Source organism: Typopeltis vanoorti, chromosome 15 (assembly GCF_054136105.1).
Source record: "Typopeltis vanoorti isolate ZY-2024b chromosome 15, IOZ_Tvanoo_1.0, whole genome shotgun sequence".
NCBI lineage: Eukaryota > Metazoa > Arthropoda > Arachnida > Uropygi > Thelyphonidae > Typopeltis > Typopeltis vanoorti.
The window spans coordinates 58,501,553-58,525,474 of record NC_143563.1 but is presented as its reverse complement, the minus strand read 5'-3'; the positions used below and the strand labels follow the sequence as shown (position 1 = coordinate 58,525,474).

General features: G+C 35.9%; 1 protein-coding gene across 3 annotated transcripts in view; it reads left to right on the top strand.

Moving 5' to 3' along the window:
- LOC150098787 (uncharacterized) overlaps positions 1-23,922 on the top strand; it is a 204,125-nt gene that overhangs the window by 107,191 nt on the left and 73,012 nt on the right. For all 3 annotated transcript variants that reach the window (XM_090404968.1, XM_090404967.1, XM_090404966.1), the window contains one exon: positions 10,826-10,949. In XM_090404968.1, coding sequence (XP_090261094.1) covers positions 10,826-10,949 — 124 coding nt within the window. The remainder of the gene's footprint in view (positions 1-10,825; positions 10,950-23,922) is intronic.

Genomic DNA, 23,922 nt, shown 5'->3' with positions numbered 1-23,922 from the left:
TCATTCTGTCAAGTAGTTTGTTTTATACAGCTGCCTGAAGGAAAAGTGTTGTCTGTATCCCTTGAAATGGATAAAATTGAATATCGTGTGGTTATAAAATTCTTTGCAAAAGAAGATTTAATGCCAAAAGAAATTCATTTGAAGTTCATGAAAGTTTCTGGATACTCTTCTCCTTTGTTTTCGACAATTAAGAAATGGATCGATGTTTAAACATGGCCGTACCACCCTTGAAGGTGATCCACATGAAGGACGTCCAAAAATTGTAACAACACCAGAAATCCTTGATCAAGGGCGATATGGTATTGGATGACCGGGAGTCAAAGTGCGTGAAATTGCTGAGACTGTAGACATTTCAAAAGAACGTGTAATATATTTTGCACGAAGAATTGCAAATAAAAAAGCCTTGTGCAAGATGGATGCCCCACTTGCTCACAGCAGATCAAAAACGCACTCGCATGAAAATCTCTGAAGAGTGGTGGGAGCACTTTAACAAGAATAAAACTGATTTTGTGCATCAATTTATTACTATGGATGAGACTTGGATTCACCATTACACACCAGAATCCAAACAGCAGTCAAAACCGTGGACACAAACCGGTTGTTCAGTGCCAAAGAAGACAAAGTCGGTTCCATCAGCAGAAAAAGTCATGGAATCGGTGTTTTGGGATGCTTAAGGCATTTTGTTTATTAATTATCTTGAAAAGGGTAAAACAATAACTGGGGAATATTATTCCGATCTTTTAAACAGACTAGACGAAAAAATTAGAAAAGACCCGGTTTGCAGAAGGAAAAAATCATCTTTCATCAGGACAATGCACCTGCGCACAAGGGTGTTTTGGCAATGGGAAAATTAAGGGATCTGCACCGTGAATTGTTGGAACATCCACCCTGTTCCCCAGATTTGACTCTCTCTGACTTCTATCTCTTCCCAAAACTAAAACTGTTCCTCGCTGGTCAGTGTTTTTCTTCGAATCAAGAGGTGATTGCAGCTGTAGAGGGAGTATTTTGCAGAACTTAGTGAAAACCACCAGGGACTGGATAATGGCACTGGAGTATTGCTGGAATAAATGTATTAGTCTTAAGGGAGATTACGTTGAAAAATAAAAATAATTTTGAAATTATAAATTAGTTTTTTCATTGTTAGGCCGAGAACTTTTCAGACCACCCTCGTGTGTGTGTATATATATATATATATGTGTGTGTGAAGTTTTTTTCATATAGAAGGAGGAATGTTTCACAAATATTAAAAGTTTCCTTTTAATATTTGTGAAATATTAATGACATCAATTAGAACAGTAATGACTTTGTGCATGTTTTTCAGAGAATGGATATGGAAGTAGATTTGGAAAATGGTTGATAATTTTTACTTGAAAATCTTTCATATAGGAAGATGGGAAAAAAGTTGTGCATCTTAAAAATGAAAGTAGAAAAAAGTGTTTTATATTGTGAATTTTCTAGAAGTATATCCAACTCTGTATATCATAAGTTTTCAAAACTTATGATTGTACTCAAAACTTATATACATTGTGAAGTGGAGTGAAGTGAATGAATTTAAAAATTAAGCAGAAACCAGTAGGAGAAGGAGGGCATTATAAAGAAGATATAAAAAAAGATACATATAAAGTATAAGAGACAAGCCAGGAGAAGTGATATATGATCAAGAAGAAATTAGCATATGAAAAGAGACTGGCAGAAGAAGCTCAGCAAAGTCTTGGGAAATTCTATACACATGAGGGGAAATTCTATACACCAAAAATAACCGGAATTATTTTTTTTTTTAAATGTTATTAAAGTTTGTAATACTATATTATAGTCTCCTTCAAAGTACTCTCCATGTGAGGCAATGCACTGGAATCAACATTTTTTCAACTGATGACTCTTCAACTGGAATACTGTTTATGGCCTCCAGCGACTTTTCTTTCACTTCATCCACATCAATGAATCACTGTCCTTTCATGGTTTTCTTTATGTTGGCATAAAAAAAGTCACATGGAGAGAGAGAGAGCATTCACAGAATTTCTTTTTTGTTTTATCCTCTGTAAGCAAACAAGGCACAAATTTAGTGGACACGCATTTCATTTGCAAATCTTCCGTTAAAATTAGCTGGCACAAACTCCATGACAAATTTGTCTCTTCAGAAACTTGCTCAGTGGTCTTTCAACAATCTTCATTGATTGCCTAGCATTTTCAATTTCAGTTTCAAAATATTGAAACCTTTTCAATTTTTCATCATTTCTGCTTGTCAAAGGTCTTCATCTGACTTGACCCCATTTTTGAAATGGGAAAACCACTGACCTGTGTTTTACCTAAAGCGTCATCCTTAAAGGCTTGCCGAAGCGTAACAATAGTTTCAGCTGCAGTTTTACCCGAAAGAAAACAAAATTTCATGCACGCTCTCCATTCCTTGTGATCAGCCATCACAAAATCACCGAACTTGCTTGTAAGCACTAGCAAAAGAGGATCCAGAACAGCAAACCAGTTCATACAGGATGATGCCACTTGCCAGACTGGCACAGAAAACTGTACACTCAAGATGCCTAATGGCATCATCTGTAACCTGAAAATGCATGCATGCCAAGTTCAGATTCTAGTTATTTTTGGGTATTCCCCTGTCTGTCTGTGCGTGCGCACTTTTCTTCGTAGAGATTTGCATCAGGCTAACCAACTTTCTATGTCAAAATTACATGATCACTAATTGGTGGTAAGCTCTTATGTTGAAAGTGGTTAGGATATCTTGTTTGTATACTGTAGTTAGATATTCTAGCTAATTTCTTTCTTGTTTTCTGTACTTTATTTAACTGACTCCCTGCCATACTATCATTGCTTATTATGTTTATTGTTTCCATGTTTAATTTCTATTTAAATCCTATTTTACATTCTCTTTTCATTATCATCATTACATATTATACATACCTTTGTTTATTTCCACTGAAAAAAATCTAATTGAAGTTTTTCTGTTTTATTTCTTTAATACTGTTCATATTAGATTTGTTATATTTCATCTGGTTAAAGAATCTTCACAGCAAATAGAATATTTAGGATTATAACATCATCTGCATAGAGTAAAGAACTTAGTGTATTACTTGATAAGATATTTTATGATGCATACTCTTAAGTCATAGTTATAAACTATTCATTCGAATTATACAAAAGAGAACACAGGTGCTTACAGAAAAAATCACAGAGGAAAACCAAGCAGGATTCAGGCCACATAGATCAACTATAGACCATGTCTTCACCATTAATAATATAGCAGAAAAATATTGCGAATACAACCTGCCCATATACTGTTGTTTTGTAGATTTTAAGCATGTCTTTGATTCAATTAATAGAAACAAATTGATTACTATCCTAAAAACGTAAAAATGGATTCTGATATTTTAACATTTATTACAAATTATTATGGAGACACAAGGCTTTTGTTAAAACAAACAACATTAAAACCGAGAATTTCAGAGTCAAGAAAGGTGTAATGCAGGGATGCCCTCTCTCACCTCAACTCTTTATCCTCTTCCTAGAAGAAGTCTGTAAAACCATAGCCGATGAACCAGGTGTAAAAATCAATGGTACCAACATTAATCACATAAGATATCATTATTAAGACATACAAAAATATTTTGGGAAAATTTGGAGAAAAGAGCAAAGCTAATAATAAAGGCAAATATCTATTGGATTTCTGCTCAGGACATGGACTGGTTATTACTAATACCATGTTCTCGTGGTGCACCCTGTTGGGTATCTACTTTGATACTGAACGAACGAGGATGGGCTGGCAATTTGGGATTTAGCCGACCAAATTGTATTCTTATTGGTTAAACCAAAATAAAAAATGATGGTACAACATGACAAAATTTCATGCCGGCTGGGGCGTCGCCCGGTTAAACAAGGCCCCCGTTGTTTTCGCCAGGGAACCAGGGCGAACAGCGAAAAGTCAGCTACTGGAACAAATCTGAAAACAAACCCCAACTCAACATCACCAGAGTTAAAGATCGGTACTATCAACGTAAGAAGCCTGAATGGCAAAGAAATGGAGCTAGCTGAGGAATTAGATAAGTACCAGATCGACATAATAGGGGTGACTGAAACAAAAAAGACCAAAACTGGTGAGATCTTTCTGAGCAATAAATACAAAATGTTATATTCAGGCAATGACAATCAAGGAAAAGAAGGAGTAGCCATAGTATTCAACACAAAATACGAGGCTAATCTTCTTGAATGGCAGTCAGTCTCAAGTAGAGTAATGTGGGCAAATATGAGAATGGGGAACTGGACAATGAGACTTATTTGTGCCTATGGTCCCACAGAAGGTTCTACTAAGGTAGAAGTGGAGGAATTTTTTGAGGCTTTAGAAAAAGCAAATGACACAATGAAAAAGGAAAAGTTGGTCCTTGTTGGGGATCTAAATAGTAGAGTAGGAAATGATTGTGAGACATACAAAAATATTTTGGGAAAATTTGGAGAAAAGAGCAAAGCTAATAATAATGGCAAATATCTGTTGGATTTCTGCTCAGGACATGGACTGGTTATTACTAACACCATGTTCCAACATAAAAATGTGCACAAATTCACATGGAGAGAAGAGGCTAGGAATAAGAAAAGTCTCATTGACTATGTTATTGTTGATAGTGATGTTTTCTCCCTGGTGCAGGATACCAGAGTGTACAGAGGATTTGAAATTGGAAGTGATCACTATTTAGTCTTGAGCAGGATAAAATTGAATTTCATATTGAAAAGAATAACATGTAAGAAAGTTTTAAAGCGAATAAAAGTTGAGCAGCTCTCAGATGTGAACTGTAGACTAAAATACAGAAATATTATTGAAAAGAAAATGAAAGAGTTTGAGAACAGGAATCAAACCTTGGAGATTAAGTGGCAAACTCTGAAGGAAACATTGATTGATTCTGCCAGAGAGGCATGTGGTGAGGTTGTGTGCAAGGATAAAAAAATTAGAACTCCCTGGTGGACACAGGAAGTCAAAGAGGCAGTGAAGGAAAAGAAGAAAGCATATCAAAAGTTCCTGGCAAATAAGTCAGCTTTTACTCTTACAGAATACAGAGACAAATGTAAGAAAGCTAAACAGTGTGTAAAACTAGCTAAACAAAAGTCATGGGAGGACTTTGGCAAGAATATAGAAAATAAATATCAAGAAGGTGGCAAAATATTCTGGAGGTTGTTGAAGAAGCTTAGGAATGGAGGAAAGAGTGCTGTAAAAGGAATTAGAGATGATAAAGGTGAAATGAAAACAGGAGAAAAAGATATCCTTGAAGTATGGAGTAATTACTTTGAAAAACTGCTAAATGAAACAAGCAGTGATGACAGCACAGTGGTAAAAAACACTGACCAGGGATGCAGTCAGGAATACATATCCATACTTGAAGTAGAAAAAGCCATCAAAGGCTTGAAATGTGGAAAGGCAGCAGGAGTAGATGATATTCGACCAGAAATGCTGAAGTATGGTGGTATAAGAGTCTTACAGTGGCTGCACTGCATAGTTCAGAAAGCCTGGACAGAGGGACGAATTCCCGATGATTGGAGTAGAGCTCTCATAGTACCCATATATAAAAAGGGAAATAAAACTGAATGTGAGAATTACAGAGGTATTTCCCTACTGAGTGTTCCTGGCAAGATCTATGCAAGTATACTTGAGAAACGGTTGAGAAAAATTGTGGAAGAAAAGCTTGGTGAAGAACAAGCTGGATTCAGGCCAAATAGAGGCTGTCAGGATCAGATCTTCACTTTACGACAAATAGTCGAGAAAGCATGGGAATATAACAGAGATCTGTATTTAAGTTTTGTCGATTTGGAAAAGGCATATGACAAGGTGCCAAGAGAGAAGCTATTCAAAACGCTGCAGTTATATGGTGTCAATGGGGTATTATACCAAGCAATACTTAGTCTTTATTTGAGTTACAAGTCAGCAGTTAGAATTGAAGGAAGTACAGGAAGATGGTTTAATGTTAAATCTGGTGTGAGACAAGGATGTACATTATCCCCTCTGTTATTCATTATCTATATGGATCACATTATGAAGGAATGTGGTATTCAACCTGATATCAAAATTGGAGATGTTAATGTCAGCTCTTTGCTTTATGCGGATGATGTTATACTTCTAAATAAATCCGCTACAAGTCTGCAAGATTCTCTGACTAAATTGAATAGCTGTTGTAATAGATATGGTATGAAGGTCAGCAATAAAAAGACAAAGACAATGAAAATAGGCAGAATCATTGAAAATGTCAACTGTGTTGTGAATGGAGAACCTGTGGAACAAGTAAAACATTTCAGCTACTTAGGCACAATTTTTACTGAAGATGGTAAACTAAATATAGAAATAGACAACAGAATCAGCAAAGCTGGTATCGTGGGAAGTCAATTGAATAAATTCATATGGAATAAGAAAGAAATTAGTCGGAACACTAAATTAGCTGTATACAAGACTGTGTTCAAACCAATTTTAACTTATGGATCTGAGAGCTGGGTCAGAAGTAAAACACTTGACCAAAGACTAGAGACCGCAGATATGAGAGTCCTGAGAAAGATTAGAGGCGTGAACAGATGGCATCAATGGCAATATCATATTAAAAATGAGGATATTAGGAAAGAACTTGGCATTGTCAGCATCCAGGAATGCGTTAGCAGAGCTAATCTCAGATGGTATGGTCACTTAAATAGAATGGGAGAGGAAAGATTAGCAAAACAAGTGTTCTCTGCCAGGTTGGCAGGAAAACGACCCAGAGGAAGACCAAGATATAGGTGGATTGATACGGTACAAAGTGCCTTAGACGATAGAAATATAAGATCTGATAATGTTGGAGTCTTGACAAGTAACAGACTGATTTGGAGGAAAATTGTAGATAGGAAGTTAGTAATGATGTAATTTTTTTCATGTAGTACTGTCATATCCTGTACACCCCTTGAGGGTACATGACAGGAATTTGATGATGATGATGATGATGGTTGATATTACTTTCCTTAAAAATGTAACAGTATGCCCATCAGTTCTAACTTGCTGTTATAATACAAGTTATATATGGTTTTATTTGCATCATATAATTTCAGTGTTTTTAAACGTTTTTTCCTCAATACCAGGAAAAGTGATATATGATCAAGAAGAAATTAGCATATGAAAAGAGACTGGCAGAAGAAGCTAAGCAAAGTCTAGGGAAATTTTATATAATACAAGTTATATATGGTTTTATTTACATCATATAATTTTAGTGTTTTTAAACGTTTTTTTTTTGTCAATACCTCCAGCTTTTGCAAGATTTATAAAAACTTAGAAACAGAAAGGCAAGGAGAAATGATAGTTTTATTATTATTATTTCTGAAGAAACGAAGACAGGACTTTAGCAGAAGCAGCAGCATTTTCTCTGATAGATGCACAGAGCCGACAAAATTGTATTCTTATTGGTTAAACCAAAATAAAAAATGGTGGTACAACATGACAAAATTTCGTGCCGGCTGGGGCGTCGCCTGGTTAAACAAGGTCCCCGTTGTTTTTGCCAGGGAAGGGCGAACAGTGAAAAGTCAGCTAATGGAACAAATCCAAAAACACATCCCCAACTCAACATCACCAGAGTTAAAGATCAGTACTATCAACATAAGATGCCTGAATGGCGAAAAAATGGAGCCAGCTGAGGAATTACATAAGTACCAGATCGACATAATAGCAGTGACTGAAACAAAAAAAGACAAAAACTGGTGAGATCTTTCTGAGCAATAAATACAAAATTTTATATTCAGCAATGAAAATCAAGGAAAAGAAGGAGTAGCCCATAGTATTCAACACAAAATACGAGGCTAATCTTCTTGAATGGCAGTCAGTCTCAAGTAAAGTAATGAGGGCAAATATGATAATGGGGAACTGGACAATAAGACTTATTTGTGCCCATGGTCCCACAGAATGTTCTACTAAGGTAGAAGTGGAGGAATTTTTTGAGGCTTTAGAAAAGCAACTGACACAATGAAAAAAGAAAAGTTGGTCCTTGTTGGGGATCTAAATAGCAGAGTAGGAAATGATTGTGAGACATACAAAAATATTGGAGAAAATAGCAAAGCAAATAATAATGGCAAATATCTGTTGAATTTCTGCTCAGGACATGGATTAGTTATTACTAACACCATGTTCCAACATAAAAATGTGCACAAATTCACATGGAGAGAAGAGGCTAGGAATAAGAAAAGTCTCATTGACTATGTTATTGTTGATATGGATGTTTTCTCCCTGGTGCAGGACACCAGAGTGTACAGATGATTTGAAATTGGAAGTGATCGCTATTTAGTCTTAAGCAGGATAAAATTGAATTTCATATTGAAAAGAATAACATGTAAGAAAGTTTTAAAGCGAATAAAAGTTGAGCAGCTCTCAGATGTGAACTGTAGACTAAAATACACAAAGATTATTAAAGAAAAAATGAAAGAGTTTGAGAACAGGAATCAAACCTTGGAGATTCAGTGGCAAAATCTGAAGAAAACATTGATTGATTCTGCCAGAGGCATGTGGTGAGGTTGTGTGCAAGGATAAAAAAATCAGAACTCCCTGGTGGACACAGGAAGTTAAAGAGGCAGTGAAGGAAAAGAAGAAAGCATATCAAAAGTTCCTGTCAAATAAGTCAGCTTGTGCTCTTAGAGAATACCGAGACAAATGCAAGAATGCTGAACACTGTGTAAAACTAGTTAAACAAAGTCATGCAAGGACTTTGGCAAGAATATAGAACATAAATATCAAGAAGGAGGCAAAATATTCTGGAGGTTGTTGAAGAAGCTTAGGAATGGAGGAAAGAGTGCTGTAAAAGTAGTTAGAGATGATAAAGGTGACATGAAAATGGGAGAAAAAGATATCCTTGAAGAATGGAGTAATTACTTTGAAAAACTGCTAAATGAAACAAGCAGTGATGACAGCACAGTGGTAAAAAAACACTGACCAGGGATGCAGTCAGGAATACATATCCATACTTGAAGTAGAAAAAGCCATCAAAGGCTTGAAATGTGGGAAAGGCAGCAGGAGTACATGATATTCGACCAGAAGTGGTGAAGTATGGTGGTATAAGAGTCTTACAGTGGCTGCACTGCATAGTTCAGAAAGCCTGGACAGAGGAACGAATTCCGGATGATTGGAGTAGAGCTCTCATAGTGCCCATATATAAAAAGGGAAATAACACTGAATGTGAGAATTACAGAGGTATTTCCCTACTGAGTGTTCCTGGCAAGATCTATGCAAGTATACTTGAGAAACGGTTGAGAAGAATTGTGGAAGAAAAGCTTGGTGAAGGACAAGCTGGATTCAGGCCAAATAGAGGCTGTCAGGATCAGATCTTCACTTTACGACAAATAGTCGAGAAAGCATGGGAATATAACAGAGATCTGTATTTAAGTTTAGTAGATTTGGAAAAGGCATATGATAAGCCAACTGAGAAGCTATTCAATACGCTACAGTTATAAAGGTGTCAATGAGGCATTATATCAAGCAATACTTAGTCTTTATTTGAGTGTAAGTCAGCAGTTAGAATTGAAGGAAGTACAGGAAGATGGTTTAATGTTATATCTGGTGTGAAACAAGGATGTACATTATCCCCTCTGTTATTCATTATCTATATGGATCACATTATGAAAGAAAGTGGTATTAAACATGATATCAAAATTGGAGATGTTAATGTCAGCTCTTTGCTTTATGCGGATGATGTTGTACTTCTAAATAAATCCGTTACAAGTCTGCAAGATTCTCTGACTAAATTGAATAACTGTTGTAATAGATATGGTATGAAGATCAGCAATAAAAAGACAAAGACAATGAAAATAGGCAGAATCATTGAAAATGTCAACTGTGTTGTGAATGGAGAACCTGTGGAACAAGTAAAACATTTCAGCTACGTAGGCATGATTTTTATTGAAGATGGTAAATTAAATATAGAAATAGACAACAGAATCAGCAAAGCTGGTATGGTGGGAAGTCAATTGAATAAATTCATATGGAATAAGAGAGAAATTAGTCGCAACACTAAATTAGCTGTATACAAGACATTGTTCAAACCAGTTTTAACTTACGGATCTGAGAGCTGGGTCAGAAGTAAAACACTTGACCAAAGACTAGAGACCGCAAATATGAGAGTCCTGAGAAAGATTATAGGCATGAACAGATGGCATCAATGGCAATATCATATTAAAAACGAGGATATTAGGAAAGAACTTGACATTGTCAGCATCCAGGAATGCGATAGCAGAGCTAATATCAGGTGGTATGGTCACTTAAACAGAATGGGCAAAGAAAGATTAGCAAAATAAGTGTTCTCTGTGAGGTTGTCAGGAAAAATACCCAGAAGAAGACCAAGATATAGGTGGATTGATACAGTAAAAAGTGCCTTAGAAAACAGAAATACAAGATCTGAAAATATTGTAGTCTTGACAGGTAACAAACTGTTTTGGAGGAAAATTGTAGATAGGAAGTTAGTAATGATGTAAATTTTTTCATGTAGTACTATCATATCCTGTACACCCCTTGAGGGTACATGGCAGGAATTTGATGATGATGAGATGCACTGAGATTCAGCTGTTTCTATAAATCATTGTTTCTGCCAAGCCCTGACCGCCTTCATTAACTGCACTTGTTCAATATACCTGTTCTTTGTCTTTCTCCCCCCTCAAATTCATATCATTCATATCTAGAGGAAGTGGTATGTGGTCCAATAGTAAAATCAAAATTATTATACTTTTTTTTTTGCTAAAAATATTGGTAAACTGAACTCATAATTATATAATTGCTTATCTGTAAGTGCTAAATGCATCAAAATCCTGACATTTATAAAAATTGTCTTTCATATAATTGCAGTAGACCTGTGCGAGATCGAAAGAGGCAGGTTCATAATGAAGTTGAAAGGCGACGTAAAGATAAAATGAATGCTTGGATACTTCGAATTGGTGATCTGTTGCCAAATCATGATTCTGAGAAGCAGGTACTTTAAAACTTATCACAAAGATTTAATAATAATTTATTGTATTGATTTCTACTGCTCAATGCCACTTATTGTACCAAATTTGCATTAAGTAACTTCTGGGTTTTTGGGAAGTAGTCTAATCAAAGATAAATGTACTTATTTAGATAATATGAAAATATTTCTGTTTTTATTACCATCTTTAAGACCCCATCTTCAGTTTGTTCCTGAACAAACCATAACAAAAGGTTATATATTACCTTTGTCCATGTTTGTTTGTTTATACATACATACATACATATACGTGTGCATGTGTGTGTGTTGTATATACACAGCTTGGAAAGAAGTCATGGACACCACTGTGTGAGGAACAAATAGCTATGGCACCCACCTTAATAAGATGTAGGACCTCCTTTTGCTGTGATGACTGCAGCAATCCTACAGGGCATATTTTCTGCAAGTATAGGATATGGAAATTTTGGGCAATTCTTCCTGTAGGCATGTAATGAAGTCCTGCACTGGTGTGAGGTGAGTATCTCTTGACTTCACCCAATGCTCCAATTCATCCCCACTCAAGTGTGGCAATGTTTATGTTCACAAACCACATAGTTATAGCAGCGGCCTTATAACACAGTGCACTGTCTTGCTGAAGGTCAGTTTAACAAAGAAACACCAAAAAGTAGGAAGCGTTTCATTGTCCAGAATGTTTACAGCACAATGAATCCAAGTTAGGAAAAACAGGACAATACTATCGCACTGCTAGCTATGAATTTCATAGTTGGGGATATGCACTCTGGTAAGAGACATTCGCTAGGTTTTTGCCACATCCACACTCATTCATCCACTTGGTAGAGGGTGTAGTGTGATTTGTTGCTCCATACTACAACTTTCCAAGCTTCCACGTCTCACTGTAAATGCTCTTTGCAGCACTAAAGATGACACTGCATGTGGGGCTTGCATATTGAGGTCCAACCATGGAAACCCATGTTGTGAGCCTTGGTTCTGAATGTTTTTGTGCAAATTCGCATTCCAGTCAATGTTCATTCAGTCTACCAAAACATTGAACTCCACATTCAATGTTTCGGCTGACGAATGGCAGTTTTTACATATTATCCTTTGTAGCACCCAGTGGTCACATGCAATGAGTGTAGTGGGTTGTTCACTATGGGTACGACTTGCAGTTGACCCCCCCCCTGCACTTCCATTTCAGTATGATATCACTGACTGTATTTATCAACAATTTTCCATACAGAAAGGCCTGCAGCATGGCATCCTATCACAATGCCTCTTTCAAACTCCATCAGTTTCCCCTTCTCGCAACCATTTCACCCAGACACAGTTGCGCTGACTAGGGAGCATCATATTCCTCCAATTTATATTGGCTATGGTGGTGTCCATTCACTTCTTTTTTAGCAGTGTACACACACACACAGTCAGTCAAACTTGGTTATAATGAGAAATTCTTAATAACTCAATAAACAAATAGACTTGGGAGGAAAAGTATTAGAAAGAAAAAAAATAACATAATTGTGTTATTTTTTTTTCTTTAAAAAAATATTAATTAATAATAAACCTGATTTTGATTATCCATCCAACCATTGTTACCAAAAAATTGTCTCCATCAAATTGTTTAGCAAATTTCCTCTTGAGCTTTCTAGATTAGACCATCTATTGAAAATCCATCACTTCTTTGTGTAGTGAACCATTGAACCAGTGCATCATCAATGTTTGTAAACTCGCACCTTCTAAATTTTTTTTGGTTTTGGTTATGTTGTTTTCCAGTGCTGATATGTAAATATTTTATTCTTCTGCAATGTCAATACTGTTGAAGAGGACAAAGAAAACTTTTCATACGCTTCAACATTTTTCGCATTTATCACGTTTTTCTTTTAGTAGACATGTTTCTGACAGAAGAGCTCATTTTTAATTGATTTTACAGTTGTGGAAGTTTTTGGATAAAGGGAGGGGAGGAGGGCCGAAGGCTAGATGTTGCAGAGATAGGTAGAGTGGGGATGGTTCCCAACGACAAGATTAGGATTATAAACCAGCTTACAATCCAATGCAGGTAGACATAAATGCTAAGTCACTCCTTTCATTTTTGTCTATTCCAAGAATTAAGGATGTTTTCATAGTTACCAAAATTTGTACTGTCTATCCATATAGTATGCTGGTTATAAAAGTGAGCAATCACATGGGAATATGTGTAAATTAAAATCATTGTGGTATTTTGCTCGTTACAGCTGTGATCTCATTATTTCTGTGCCTATTACAACCAAGTTCAACTCTGCCTTTGGAGAAATGGTTCTAAAAGTCATTCCTAAACTTGTTAATTATCTTTGAGCACTGTAACATTTTAACCTTCTTTCACAAAAGTTTATTAAATTTGAATATTTATCAAATGGTTTAATTTAAGGATGAATTCTTCAGTAAGTTACTAAACTTTCTAAACTTTTTTCTTGTTGATTGCATTAATTTTCCATTAAAATAAAACTGTTTTCAAACGTTTTATGTGAAGCCCACCTACAAAAGAATTTGAAGCTGATACAGTAAATGTGCTAAGCATTAGATAATCCAGTATTCTAGAAACCATCAGTGAGCCTTTTCAAGTTACTTCAGTCTCTTAGCAGGAAAAGTAGTAGTCTCATGCTAATCACTGAAATTCATCTACCACCTAAAGTTCACAAACATCTGTGCCCACAATGGATTTAGATCCACAGCCTGTTTGGAAAGACAGCATGTTATTCATTCAGTCTACCACGCTGTTCTGGTTGGCCAAGTTAGATGTGATTGTTCATGATTAAATAATGTTTGTATGCTATTTTTCATATTAAAAAAAAAAAAAGTTTTTATTAGGCCAGCAGTTTTTTAATCGTTTTTCATGAAAAAGATTTTAATAATGAAGATTTTAATGATATCTGTGTAAGAAATTAACATGTTAAAAAATAATAAAAAAATCTATCAATCCGTTAAGGTAAATTTTCATGTCTAGCAATATATATCACATTAATGTCTCACTATTAGTAATTTTAAAATAAACTTCATTTACTAATTAAACTGTTTTATTAACATATTCATTCTGCACTGTGTCTCATGCATGTTATGGGTCAGGTGAGAGCATTTACTTATGCTTTTCTTGTCAGATATTTTTGTAGATTTATCAACAGTTCATTCTGGGATGTCTGTTTCATTTTTTTTTTTTTAAGTTTCTGAGTAACAGTACTTTTCAGTTATCTCAGTGGTATACTTTCATAGAAAAGTTTCAAAAAATAGTTATATTACAGATATGTTAAGTAATTAAAATGTTTAATTTAAAAAATATTTATTACTAGTACTAGTTTTTTTGGTGCAAGCAAAGATATTTCTGCATGCATGGCAGAAATTTTAGCAGCATCTCCAAATGTAGGTAATGAAAAGAAGTAATCATTGCAACATTGAGCTTTTTTCAAAGCAGACTATTTAATTGCATTGTTAAACTGAACACTCAGTTCTCTCCATTTCCCATTTGATATAATTACTGAAAATATACTAAAACATACCAAATCAAGTAATCTGTTATTGTGCTTTATTACTTTTTAAAAAATATATATAATTTTTTTTTTTATCAAAGAAAATTCAGAATTCTCTATGACATTTAATTTTCTATGAATTAGCAAGGGTTTTCTGAAAATAAAATCCCAAATTAAATGTTTTGCACACTGTACACTTCATGAACATATACATAATCGGATGGTATACCAGCTCGTGTCGTACGTGAAGTGGCTAAAGAATTGTCAGTACCTTTGACCATTTTGTTTAATTTGAGTCTCGGGTCTGGGTTAGTCCCGAAGGAGTGGAAAGAGGGGGAAATAGTTCCACTGCATAAAGGAGGTTCCAAGACTGCTGTTGTAAATTACCGACCGATCAGCATATCAGGAGTCATTATCAAGGTCTTGGAGAAAGTAGTCAAGGGAAAAATACAGGAATGGATTGATGAAAATGAGATACTCTATGGGGAACAGCATGGTTTTGTGAAGGGTAGATCATGCCTCAGTAACTTGCTCACATTTTATAACACAGTGATGGCTGAACTGGATAAGGGTAATGGGTTACAGTGATTCTACAGGTCCTTGTCAAGGCCTTTGACAGGATACCACATGGAACTCTAATCAGTAAACTGGAGCAGATGGGGATGGATATAGGGTTGGTGAGATGGATAGGAGGGTGATTGATGGAGAGATACCAGAGAGTGGTTTATTCAGGAGTTGAGTCCAACAGACGGCTTGTGACTAGTGGTGTGCTGCAGGGTTCTGTTCTTGGACCACTACTTTTCAATTTGTTCATTAATGATATAGGAAAGGATCTGAGAGGAAGTGTTCACTTGTTTGCTGATGATGCAAAGTTGGGTAGAGCAATTGTGAGTGCACAGGATGTCAAAATTTTGCAAGATGATTTGGATAGTTTGGAGGACTGGGCTAAGGAAAATGGATGTAAATTTAATGTGGCAAAGTGTAAGGTTATGCATTTTGGGGTGAAAAGATTAGCAGCAGTATATCACATTGGTGGAACCGTACTCCAGGAAATTGATGAGGCCAGGGATTTGGGAGTGTTGGTGGATAGGGAGTTGAAGTTTAGGGGTCACATCGCAAAAGTGGCTAAATCAGCTCATCAAATCACTTGGCTTCTGAAAAATACTTCAACAAGCAGAGACAAACAAGTTATTGTTCCTCTGTATCGAGCCTTGATAAGAGCCCACTAGACTACTGTGCCCAGATATGGGCGCCAGGGTTTCTTCTTGATGGGGGAAGGAGGTAGAGAGGATCCAGAGACGAGTGACCAAGATGATAGCAGGTCTGTGGAATGAACATTATGAGAACCGGTTGAAGATTTGTGGGTTGCAAAAATTGGTTGATAGGCGGAAAAGGGGTGATATGATTGAAACATTCTAATTACTGAAGGGTTTCTATAAGATTAATCTAGAAGATATTTTTGAGAATAGGACTGGTGGTGGGAGGACTAGGGGCCATACATGGAAGCTGGGCAAGAATGTGGTTAGCAGGGGTGTTAGAGCTAGGTTTTTTACTTGGAGAGTGGTGAATGAGTGGAATAAGCTGCCAGAGTCTGTTGTAGGTGCTATGACTATGAATGAGTTCAAGGCGGGGTATGATAGATACTGTGTGAATGTCGAATAGTTGTTCTTGATATGATGTTAGGGCCTCCCTCGATGAGTCTGTTGACTCCTTGGAGTTGCCTGAAATAATAATAATAATAAATAATAATAATTTATCCTGTGACCAGAAAAATTATTCTTTGTACATATGCATGGTCAATTGGTGGATTTGCTATTTCCTGTGCTAAGCCACAAATATAGTACATGCTGACACTTCATTATTGCTGTTTTTTGCATAATTAATTCCTGTACTTATACATATCCTGTTCCTTGGAAGTCATAATAAATTTGTTCCTGAATGTAACCCATTCAATCTTGTAGATCTCCAAGTTTGTGTCACCCACATGAAGAAATCCTGAAGTATTGGATATATATTATTCTAAAAGGGGTGCTTAAGGGTCAAAGCTGTATAACTGAGAGGAGACCTCCACATAGCCTTTAAAGGAATGCAGAGAACCGACCAAGGCTTCTGACCTAATGTACAATCCTCACCTTCTCGTGGTGCACCCTGTTAGGTATCTACCTGGAACTGAACGAACGATGGGCTGGCAATTTGGAATTTAGCTGACCAAATTGTATTCTTATTGACTTAAACCAAAATACAAAGTAATGGTACAACATGACAGAATTCCATGCTGGCTATGGCGTCGCCCGGTTAATTAAGGTTTTCGCCAGGGAACCAGGGCAAACAGCAAAAAGTCAGCTACTGGAACAAATCTGAAAACATACCCCAACCCAACATCACCAGAGTTAAAGATCGGTACTATCAACATAAGAAGCCTGAATAGCAAAGGAATTGAGTAAGTATACCAGATCGACATAATGGAGTGGCCAAAACAAAAAAGACAAAACTGGTGAGATCTTTCTGAGCAATATATACAAAATGTTGTATTCAGGCAATGACAATCAAGGAAAAGAAGGAGTAGCCATAGTTATTCAACACTGAATACGAGGCTAATCTTGAATGGCAGGCAGTCTCAAGTTGAGTGATGTGGGCAGATATCAGAATGGGGAACTGGACAATGAGACTTATTTGTGTCTATGGTCCCATAGAAGGTTCTACTAAGGTAGAAGTTGAGGAATTTTTTTGACGCTTTACAGAAAGCAACTGACACAATGAAAAAGGAAAGGTTGGTCCTTGTTGGGGATCATATAGCAGATAGGGGATAGATAGCAGAGTAGGAAATCATTGTCAGACATACAAAAATATTGGAGAAAATAGCAAAGCTAATAATAATAGCAAATACCTGTTGGATTTCTGCTTAGGACATGGACTGGTTATTACTAACACCATGTTCCAACATAAAAATGTGCACAAATTCACATGGAGAGAAGAGGCAAGCAATCAGAAAAGTTTCATTGACTATGTTATTGTTGATAGTGATCTTTTCTCCCTGGTGCAGGACACTAGAGTGTACAGAGGATTTGAAATTGGAAGTGATCACTATTTAGCTTGAGCAGGGTAAAATTGAATTTCATTTCGAAAAGCAGAACATTTAAGAAAGTTTTAAAGTGAATAAAAGTTGAGCAGCTCTCAGATGTGAACTGTTGACTAAAATACACAAAGATTATTGAAGAAAAAATGAAAGTGTTTGAGAACAGGAACCAAACCTTAGAGATTCAGTGGCAAGCCTTGAAGAAAACATTGATTGATTCAGCCAGAGAGACATGTAGTGAGATTGTTTGCAAGGATAGAAAAATCAGAACTCCATGGTGGACACAGGAAGTTAAAGAGGCAGTGAAGGAAAAGAAGATAGCATATCAAAAGTTCCTGCCAAATAAGTCGGCTTGTGCTCTTAGAGAATACACAGACAAATGTAAGAATGCTAAACACTGCATAAATTAGTTAAGCAAAAGTCATGGGAGGACTTTGGTAAGAACATAGAAAATAAATATCAAGAAGGTGGCAAAATATTCTGGAGGTTGTTTAAGAAGCTCAGAAATGGAGGAAAGAGTGTTGTAAAAGGAGTTAGAGATGATAAAGGTGACATGAAAACTGGAGAAAAAGATATCCTTGAAGTATGGTGTAATTACTTCGAAAAATTGCTAAATGAAACAAGCAGTGATAGCATGGTGTTTAAAAAAAAAAAAAAAAAAAAAAAAAAAAAACTCAACAGGCATATATTCCGGAATACATATCCACACTTGAAGTAGAAAAAGCCATCGAAGGCTTAAAATGTGGAAAGGCAGCTGGAATAGATGATATTAGACCAGAAATACTGAAGTATGGAGGTATAAAATCTTACAGTGGCTGCACTGCATAGTTCAGAAAGCCTGGACTGAGGGACGAATTCCCAATGATTGGAGTAGAGCTCTCATAGTACACATGTATAAACAGGGAAATAAAACTGAATGAGAATTACCGAAGTATTTCCCTACTGAGTGTTCCTCATAAGATTTATGCAAGTATACTTGAGAAATGGTTGAGAAGAATTGTGAAAGAAAAGCTTGGTGAACAACAAGCTGGATTCAGGCCAAATAGAGGCTGTCAGGATCAGATCTTCACTTTACAGCAAATAGTTGAGAAATCATGAGAATATAACAAAGATCTGTATTTAAGTTTTGTAGATCTGGAAAAGGCATATGGCAAGGTGCCAAGAGAGAGAGAAGCTATTCAATATGCTACAGTTATATGGTGTCAATGGGGCATTGTATCAAGCAATACTTAAGTCTTTATTTGAGTTGTAAGTCAGCAATTAGAATTGAAGGAAGTACAGGAAGATTGTTTAATGTTAAATCTGGTGTGGGACAAGGGTGTACATTATCCCCTCTTTTATTCATTATCTATATGAATCACATTATGAAGGAAAATGGTATTAAACCTGATATCAAAATTGGAGATGTTAATGTCAGCTCTTTGCTTTTTGCAGATGATGTTATACTTCTAAATAAATCAGCTACAAGTCTGCAAGATTCCCTGACTAAATTGAATAACCATTTGTAATAGATATGGTATGAAGGTCAGCAATAACAAGTCAAAGACAATTAAAATAGGCAGAATCGTTGAAAATGTCAACCGCATTGTGAATGGAGAACCTGTGGAACAAGTAAAACATTTCAGCTACTTAGGAATGATTTTTAGTGAAGATAGTAAATTAAATATTGAAATAGACAACAGAATCAACAAAGCTGGTATGATAGGAAGTCAGTTGAATAAATTCATATGGAATACGAGAGAAATTAGTCAGAACACTAAATTAGCTGTATACAAGACAGTGTACTAACCAGTTTTAACTTATGGATCAGAGAGCTGGGTCAGAAGTAAAACACATCAAAGTCTAGAGACTGCAGATATGAATGTCCTGAGAAAGATTAGGGGCATGAATAGTTGGCATCAATGGTAATATCATATTAAAAAACATGCTATTAGGAAAGAACTTAACATTGTCAACATCCAGGAATGCGATAGTAGAACTAATCTCACGTGGTATGGTCACTTAAATAGAATGGGTGAGGAAAGATTAGCAAAACAAGTGTTCTCTGCCAGGCTGGCAGGTAAACAACCCAGAGGACGACCAAGATATAGGTGGATTGATACGGTAAAAAGTGCTAGATATATAAGATGATAGAAACCTCGATTTTCATGTTAATTTTCTTCATCTGTTGAAAATAGTTCTTCAGATTCATTGTTTAAATGATCATCTTATGGATCCCAGTTCAAATCTGGTGAATTGATTTTGTTTTCATCGTCATCAGTGTCCCACAACAGATCATCTTCCATACCATCCATAAGATTAGAGATACCACACTTTTTAAATGATTTATTACAGTCTCTACTTTTACTTTATTCCATGCTTTGATCGACAAGTAGCAGACTGATTTGGAGGAAAATTGTAGATAGGAAGTTAGTAATGATGTAAATATTTCATGTAGTACTATCATATCCTGTACATCCATCCCTTGAGGGTACATGGCAGGAATTTGATGATGATGATATTATTCTAAAACAAATTTTTCAGTGTAACTCTCTTCTATAATTATTCATCCTATGGTAATTTACCAACAAAATCTGGAAATCCTAATTATTGGTTAATCATTATACTTGAAAGCCATAATTCCCTAGACTCTACCCGGCTTTGGATTCAAATGAAATTATATGCATTGTTTTTAAGCACTTTCTTCTGTCTTCCTGTGAGTAAGTACAGTGGAAGACTGTTGGTATGTGTCCTGGAGTTGATTTTTCTAATTCTTTTTATTATTATTATCACATAAAACTTCCAGGAAGTCCAAAGACTCATTGAAGGAGGGCACCTACTCTACAACTCTCTGTCTCCACCACTCAATCCACCAAGTACAATGAACCGCAACTACCATCATCTACACCAATGCCATCTACTGCCCATCATCACTAGTATTTTTACAGACAATCACAAACATCCATGCTCATGGCAGGATTCGAACCCACAGCCTTTTGGCTGTAGAGGATACGCTGACCACTCAGCCATCCGGGCCAGCATAATTTTTTTTTTTTTTTTATGTTTGCAAATGATGGCCGCTTAACATTTCAGCATATTTCTACTGAGCTCTTAAGATATTTTAATCTTATTAAGGGATAAATTATTGTGAGAGTCTCTATTTTGAAATAGTTTTCCTCAGATTTATTAGTAGTAACTCAAAAGGCTTATAGTGTGAATAGTTTATTTTCAGTGAGATGATGTCTACATGATATTTTTTATTTAAAAAATGTTATTTTTTAAATTAGACCAATAGCATAAAGAACAATAGGGGGGGAGAAAAAATATATTTAAATGCTTTTAAGGTAACAGGGTGAATTTTTATCTCGTGTGTAAATATTATGGCAAACATATCATATACATGGCTCACTATTAGGAATTTAACATCTCTTATAACCCATTTCTCCTGTTTAGTTGTCTGATCAAGTTGATGTATAACTTAATTTTTGGTGCATTATATCATAATATGTATTATATCTACTGCCTTTTAATCTTCTTATGCAAAGTGTTATAGGCAGTATGTGGCTTGATGATACTATATATTGAATACAACAAAAATAAAAGGATTGTTTATCTTTTTTACATATAATAGTGTTTCTCCTTCTTAATATGGAATGATAATCCTGACTATTTTTTACCTCTTTCCTAAATATTTTTGTTCTGGTTTCCTCTGCAGGTTTTTTGGAATACTTTGAATGTACCCCCCCCCCCCCAATTGTCAAAGAATAGATACTGATGAGCAGAGCTCCAATTATGCAAAATCTTATTTTCCATGGAAAAAAAAAGCCTAAGATCACCCCCACCCCCCCAATTTTCGATTATATTATTATTATTATTAAGACAGACTGTCAAGGACTCATCAAGGGAGGCCACATACTACCCCGCACCAGCTATTGTAGTTGTTCTGGGATTCATTCACACTCCTTTTATACACAACATCCAATGGCGATCCATCCCAATCGTGAACCACTCTATGAGAGAAAAATTTCGATCGCCCCCTTCTTAGTGGTATTCATTCTCAGCTTCCAAGGATGCCCTCTTGTCCTTTCTCCACCCACCATAAAAAAAAAAAATTCATTGACTGAATTCCTGTATGAGTATATATGATATATGATATATATATATATATATATGATACTCCACTGTATCAGAATCACAACGGAAACCAGGAGATCAGAGCTGTGCACAATAGTCCAAGGGAGGTCTTATCAGGACCATGTAAAGAGGAAAAATGACATCCTTATCTTTACATGTAAAAGTTAATTTTTTTTTCAGCATTGCAATTATCTTTTGAGATAATTGCGATTATCTATTGTATTTGCAAAAAAATTTGCTACATGCCCCCCCCCCCATACACATGCACACACACACAAACTTGCTATCTACTAACACTCCAAGATCCCTAGCCTGATAAGTTTCTTCTAGCATAATCCCACCAATATAATATGACTTTGGATATCTAATCATGTCAAAGTGCATGACTTTACGTTTACTGACATCCATTTTCCCATGCTCACAATTCCAGCCTATTGAAATCATTCTGCAAGTACTGCATATCAGCAGCATTCCTGATTACCCTACCTATCTTTGCAACATCAGCAAATAGCAGTATGTTGCTTGTTGAATCCTTCCTAAATGTCATTCATGTACACATTAAATAACAATGGAGCAAGGAGTGATCGTTGTGGTACACCACTGGTTACCTTAAATTTCTTAAGTATGAAAAGAAACTGGCTTTGCAAGTTGAAGATAGCCCCAGAGAATTCTATCGATATTCTATCTGTGTACCACTTTTTGACATTTGTCAATCAGCCATCCTCTTATCAATGCTGATATTATATATTCCAAACCCATATTCTCCAATTTATGCATTAGTCTTCCATGCTAATATTTTATAATCCAAACCCATATTCTCCAATTTATGCAACAATTTTCCATGCTGTATTCTGTCAAAAGCCATAAATATCATGATGTATCCATTCCCCTTGTCTACTTCAATTGTAACATTATTATAGAATGTGAGCAATTTGCTAAAACATGACCTTCCTTTTGTAAACCCATGCTGTTCATTGGAAATTAGAGATTGTCAACTGTTTCTAAATGTGAGCCCTAACCAATTTTCAAAATCTTCACCACCACTCCTGAGATACTGATTGGTCAATAGTTGGATACGTTGGTGCAATGGGATTACCACACATCCTTTCCATTCCTGCAGAATCTTCCCTGTTCTGAGACAGATTATATAGCCTGGTTAAAGGAATAGCCAGCTCAGCTGAATACTCTTTGAGCACTTGTGCTGATGCTTCCATCAGCCCCTGTTGCCAATTTCTTATTCAGTTTGTGCAACAGCTATAATACCTCCTCCTCCTCATACACCTGAGTTTCTTTATCCAGTCAAGAGGTATCAGTTGAGCTCAATGTTGCATACATCAAGTTGATGAGTGCCCATTTTGCTTTTAGCAAAATAGGCACTTATTAGTTGAACAACCTCTCCTGCACCTGTCACACTCATGCCATCTTCATTCAGCAGAATTATTCTTTCATATTCATTTTTTCTTTTACTTGCAGCATATTGATAGAATTCTCTGGGGTTATCTTTATCTTGCAAAGCCAATTTCTTTTCATACTTAGACTTAGCTTTCCGTACAACAGTTGTGACTCTTCTGGCATGATGCTTATAATTTTCATAACAGACATCATCCTTATGCACATGGTATTCCTTCCACTTAATCCTTTTCTTATGAATCTCTTGCTTGATAAGATTACACATCAATTTGACTCCTACCCTATTTATTCTTAGAACTTGCGGGACACATTCTGATTTTGCATCATTTAAGTATTTTTTTAAATGCTTCCCATGCACTGTCGATATTTTTCCATCCAGCAACCGATACCATTGCACTGAACTCGGTATACTCCTCAGTTGGTCATAATTGGTCATAATTTCCTGCTTTGTGGTTCAGAATGTAACCTTTTCTGAATGGAACATTCATAAACTTAGCCACTTCCTAAGTGAGTGCATGATCACTGTCACCAACTGGATGAAGGATAGTTATGTCTTGAACTGAAACACCTTCTGACAGTATAATCAAATCTAACATTCCGTACAACAGTTCTTTCTAGTTCTTTCTGGCACATGCTGCTTGAGAAAGTTGTCTTGCATCAGCTCAATAAATTCATTTCATTCTTCTCATGAGATTTTCCTGCTACCCCAATCAATGTTTGGGTCCCAAAATATGTCCCAAAAATGCTCCTTAAAGTGAGTTGTGGTGATGCATGGTTGTTCGCAGAACATTTCCTTTGTGTGAGATTACCTTTATGTTTCTAAATCAATAAATAATAAGTACAATAAAAATAACATTGTTTTTTTTTTAAAATATATAATTTGTTACAT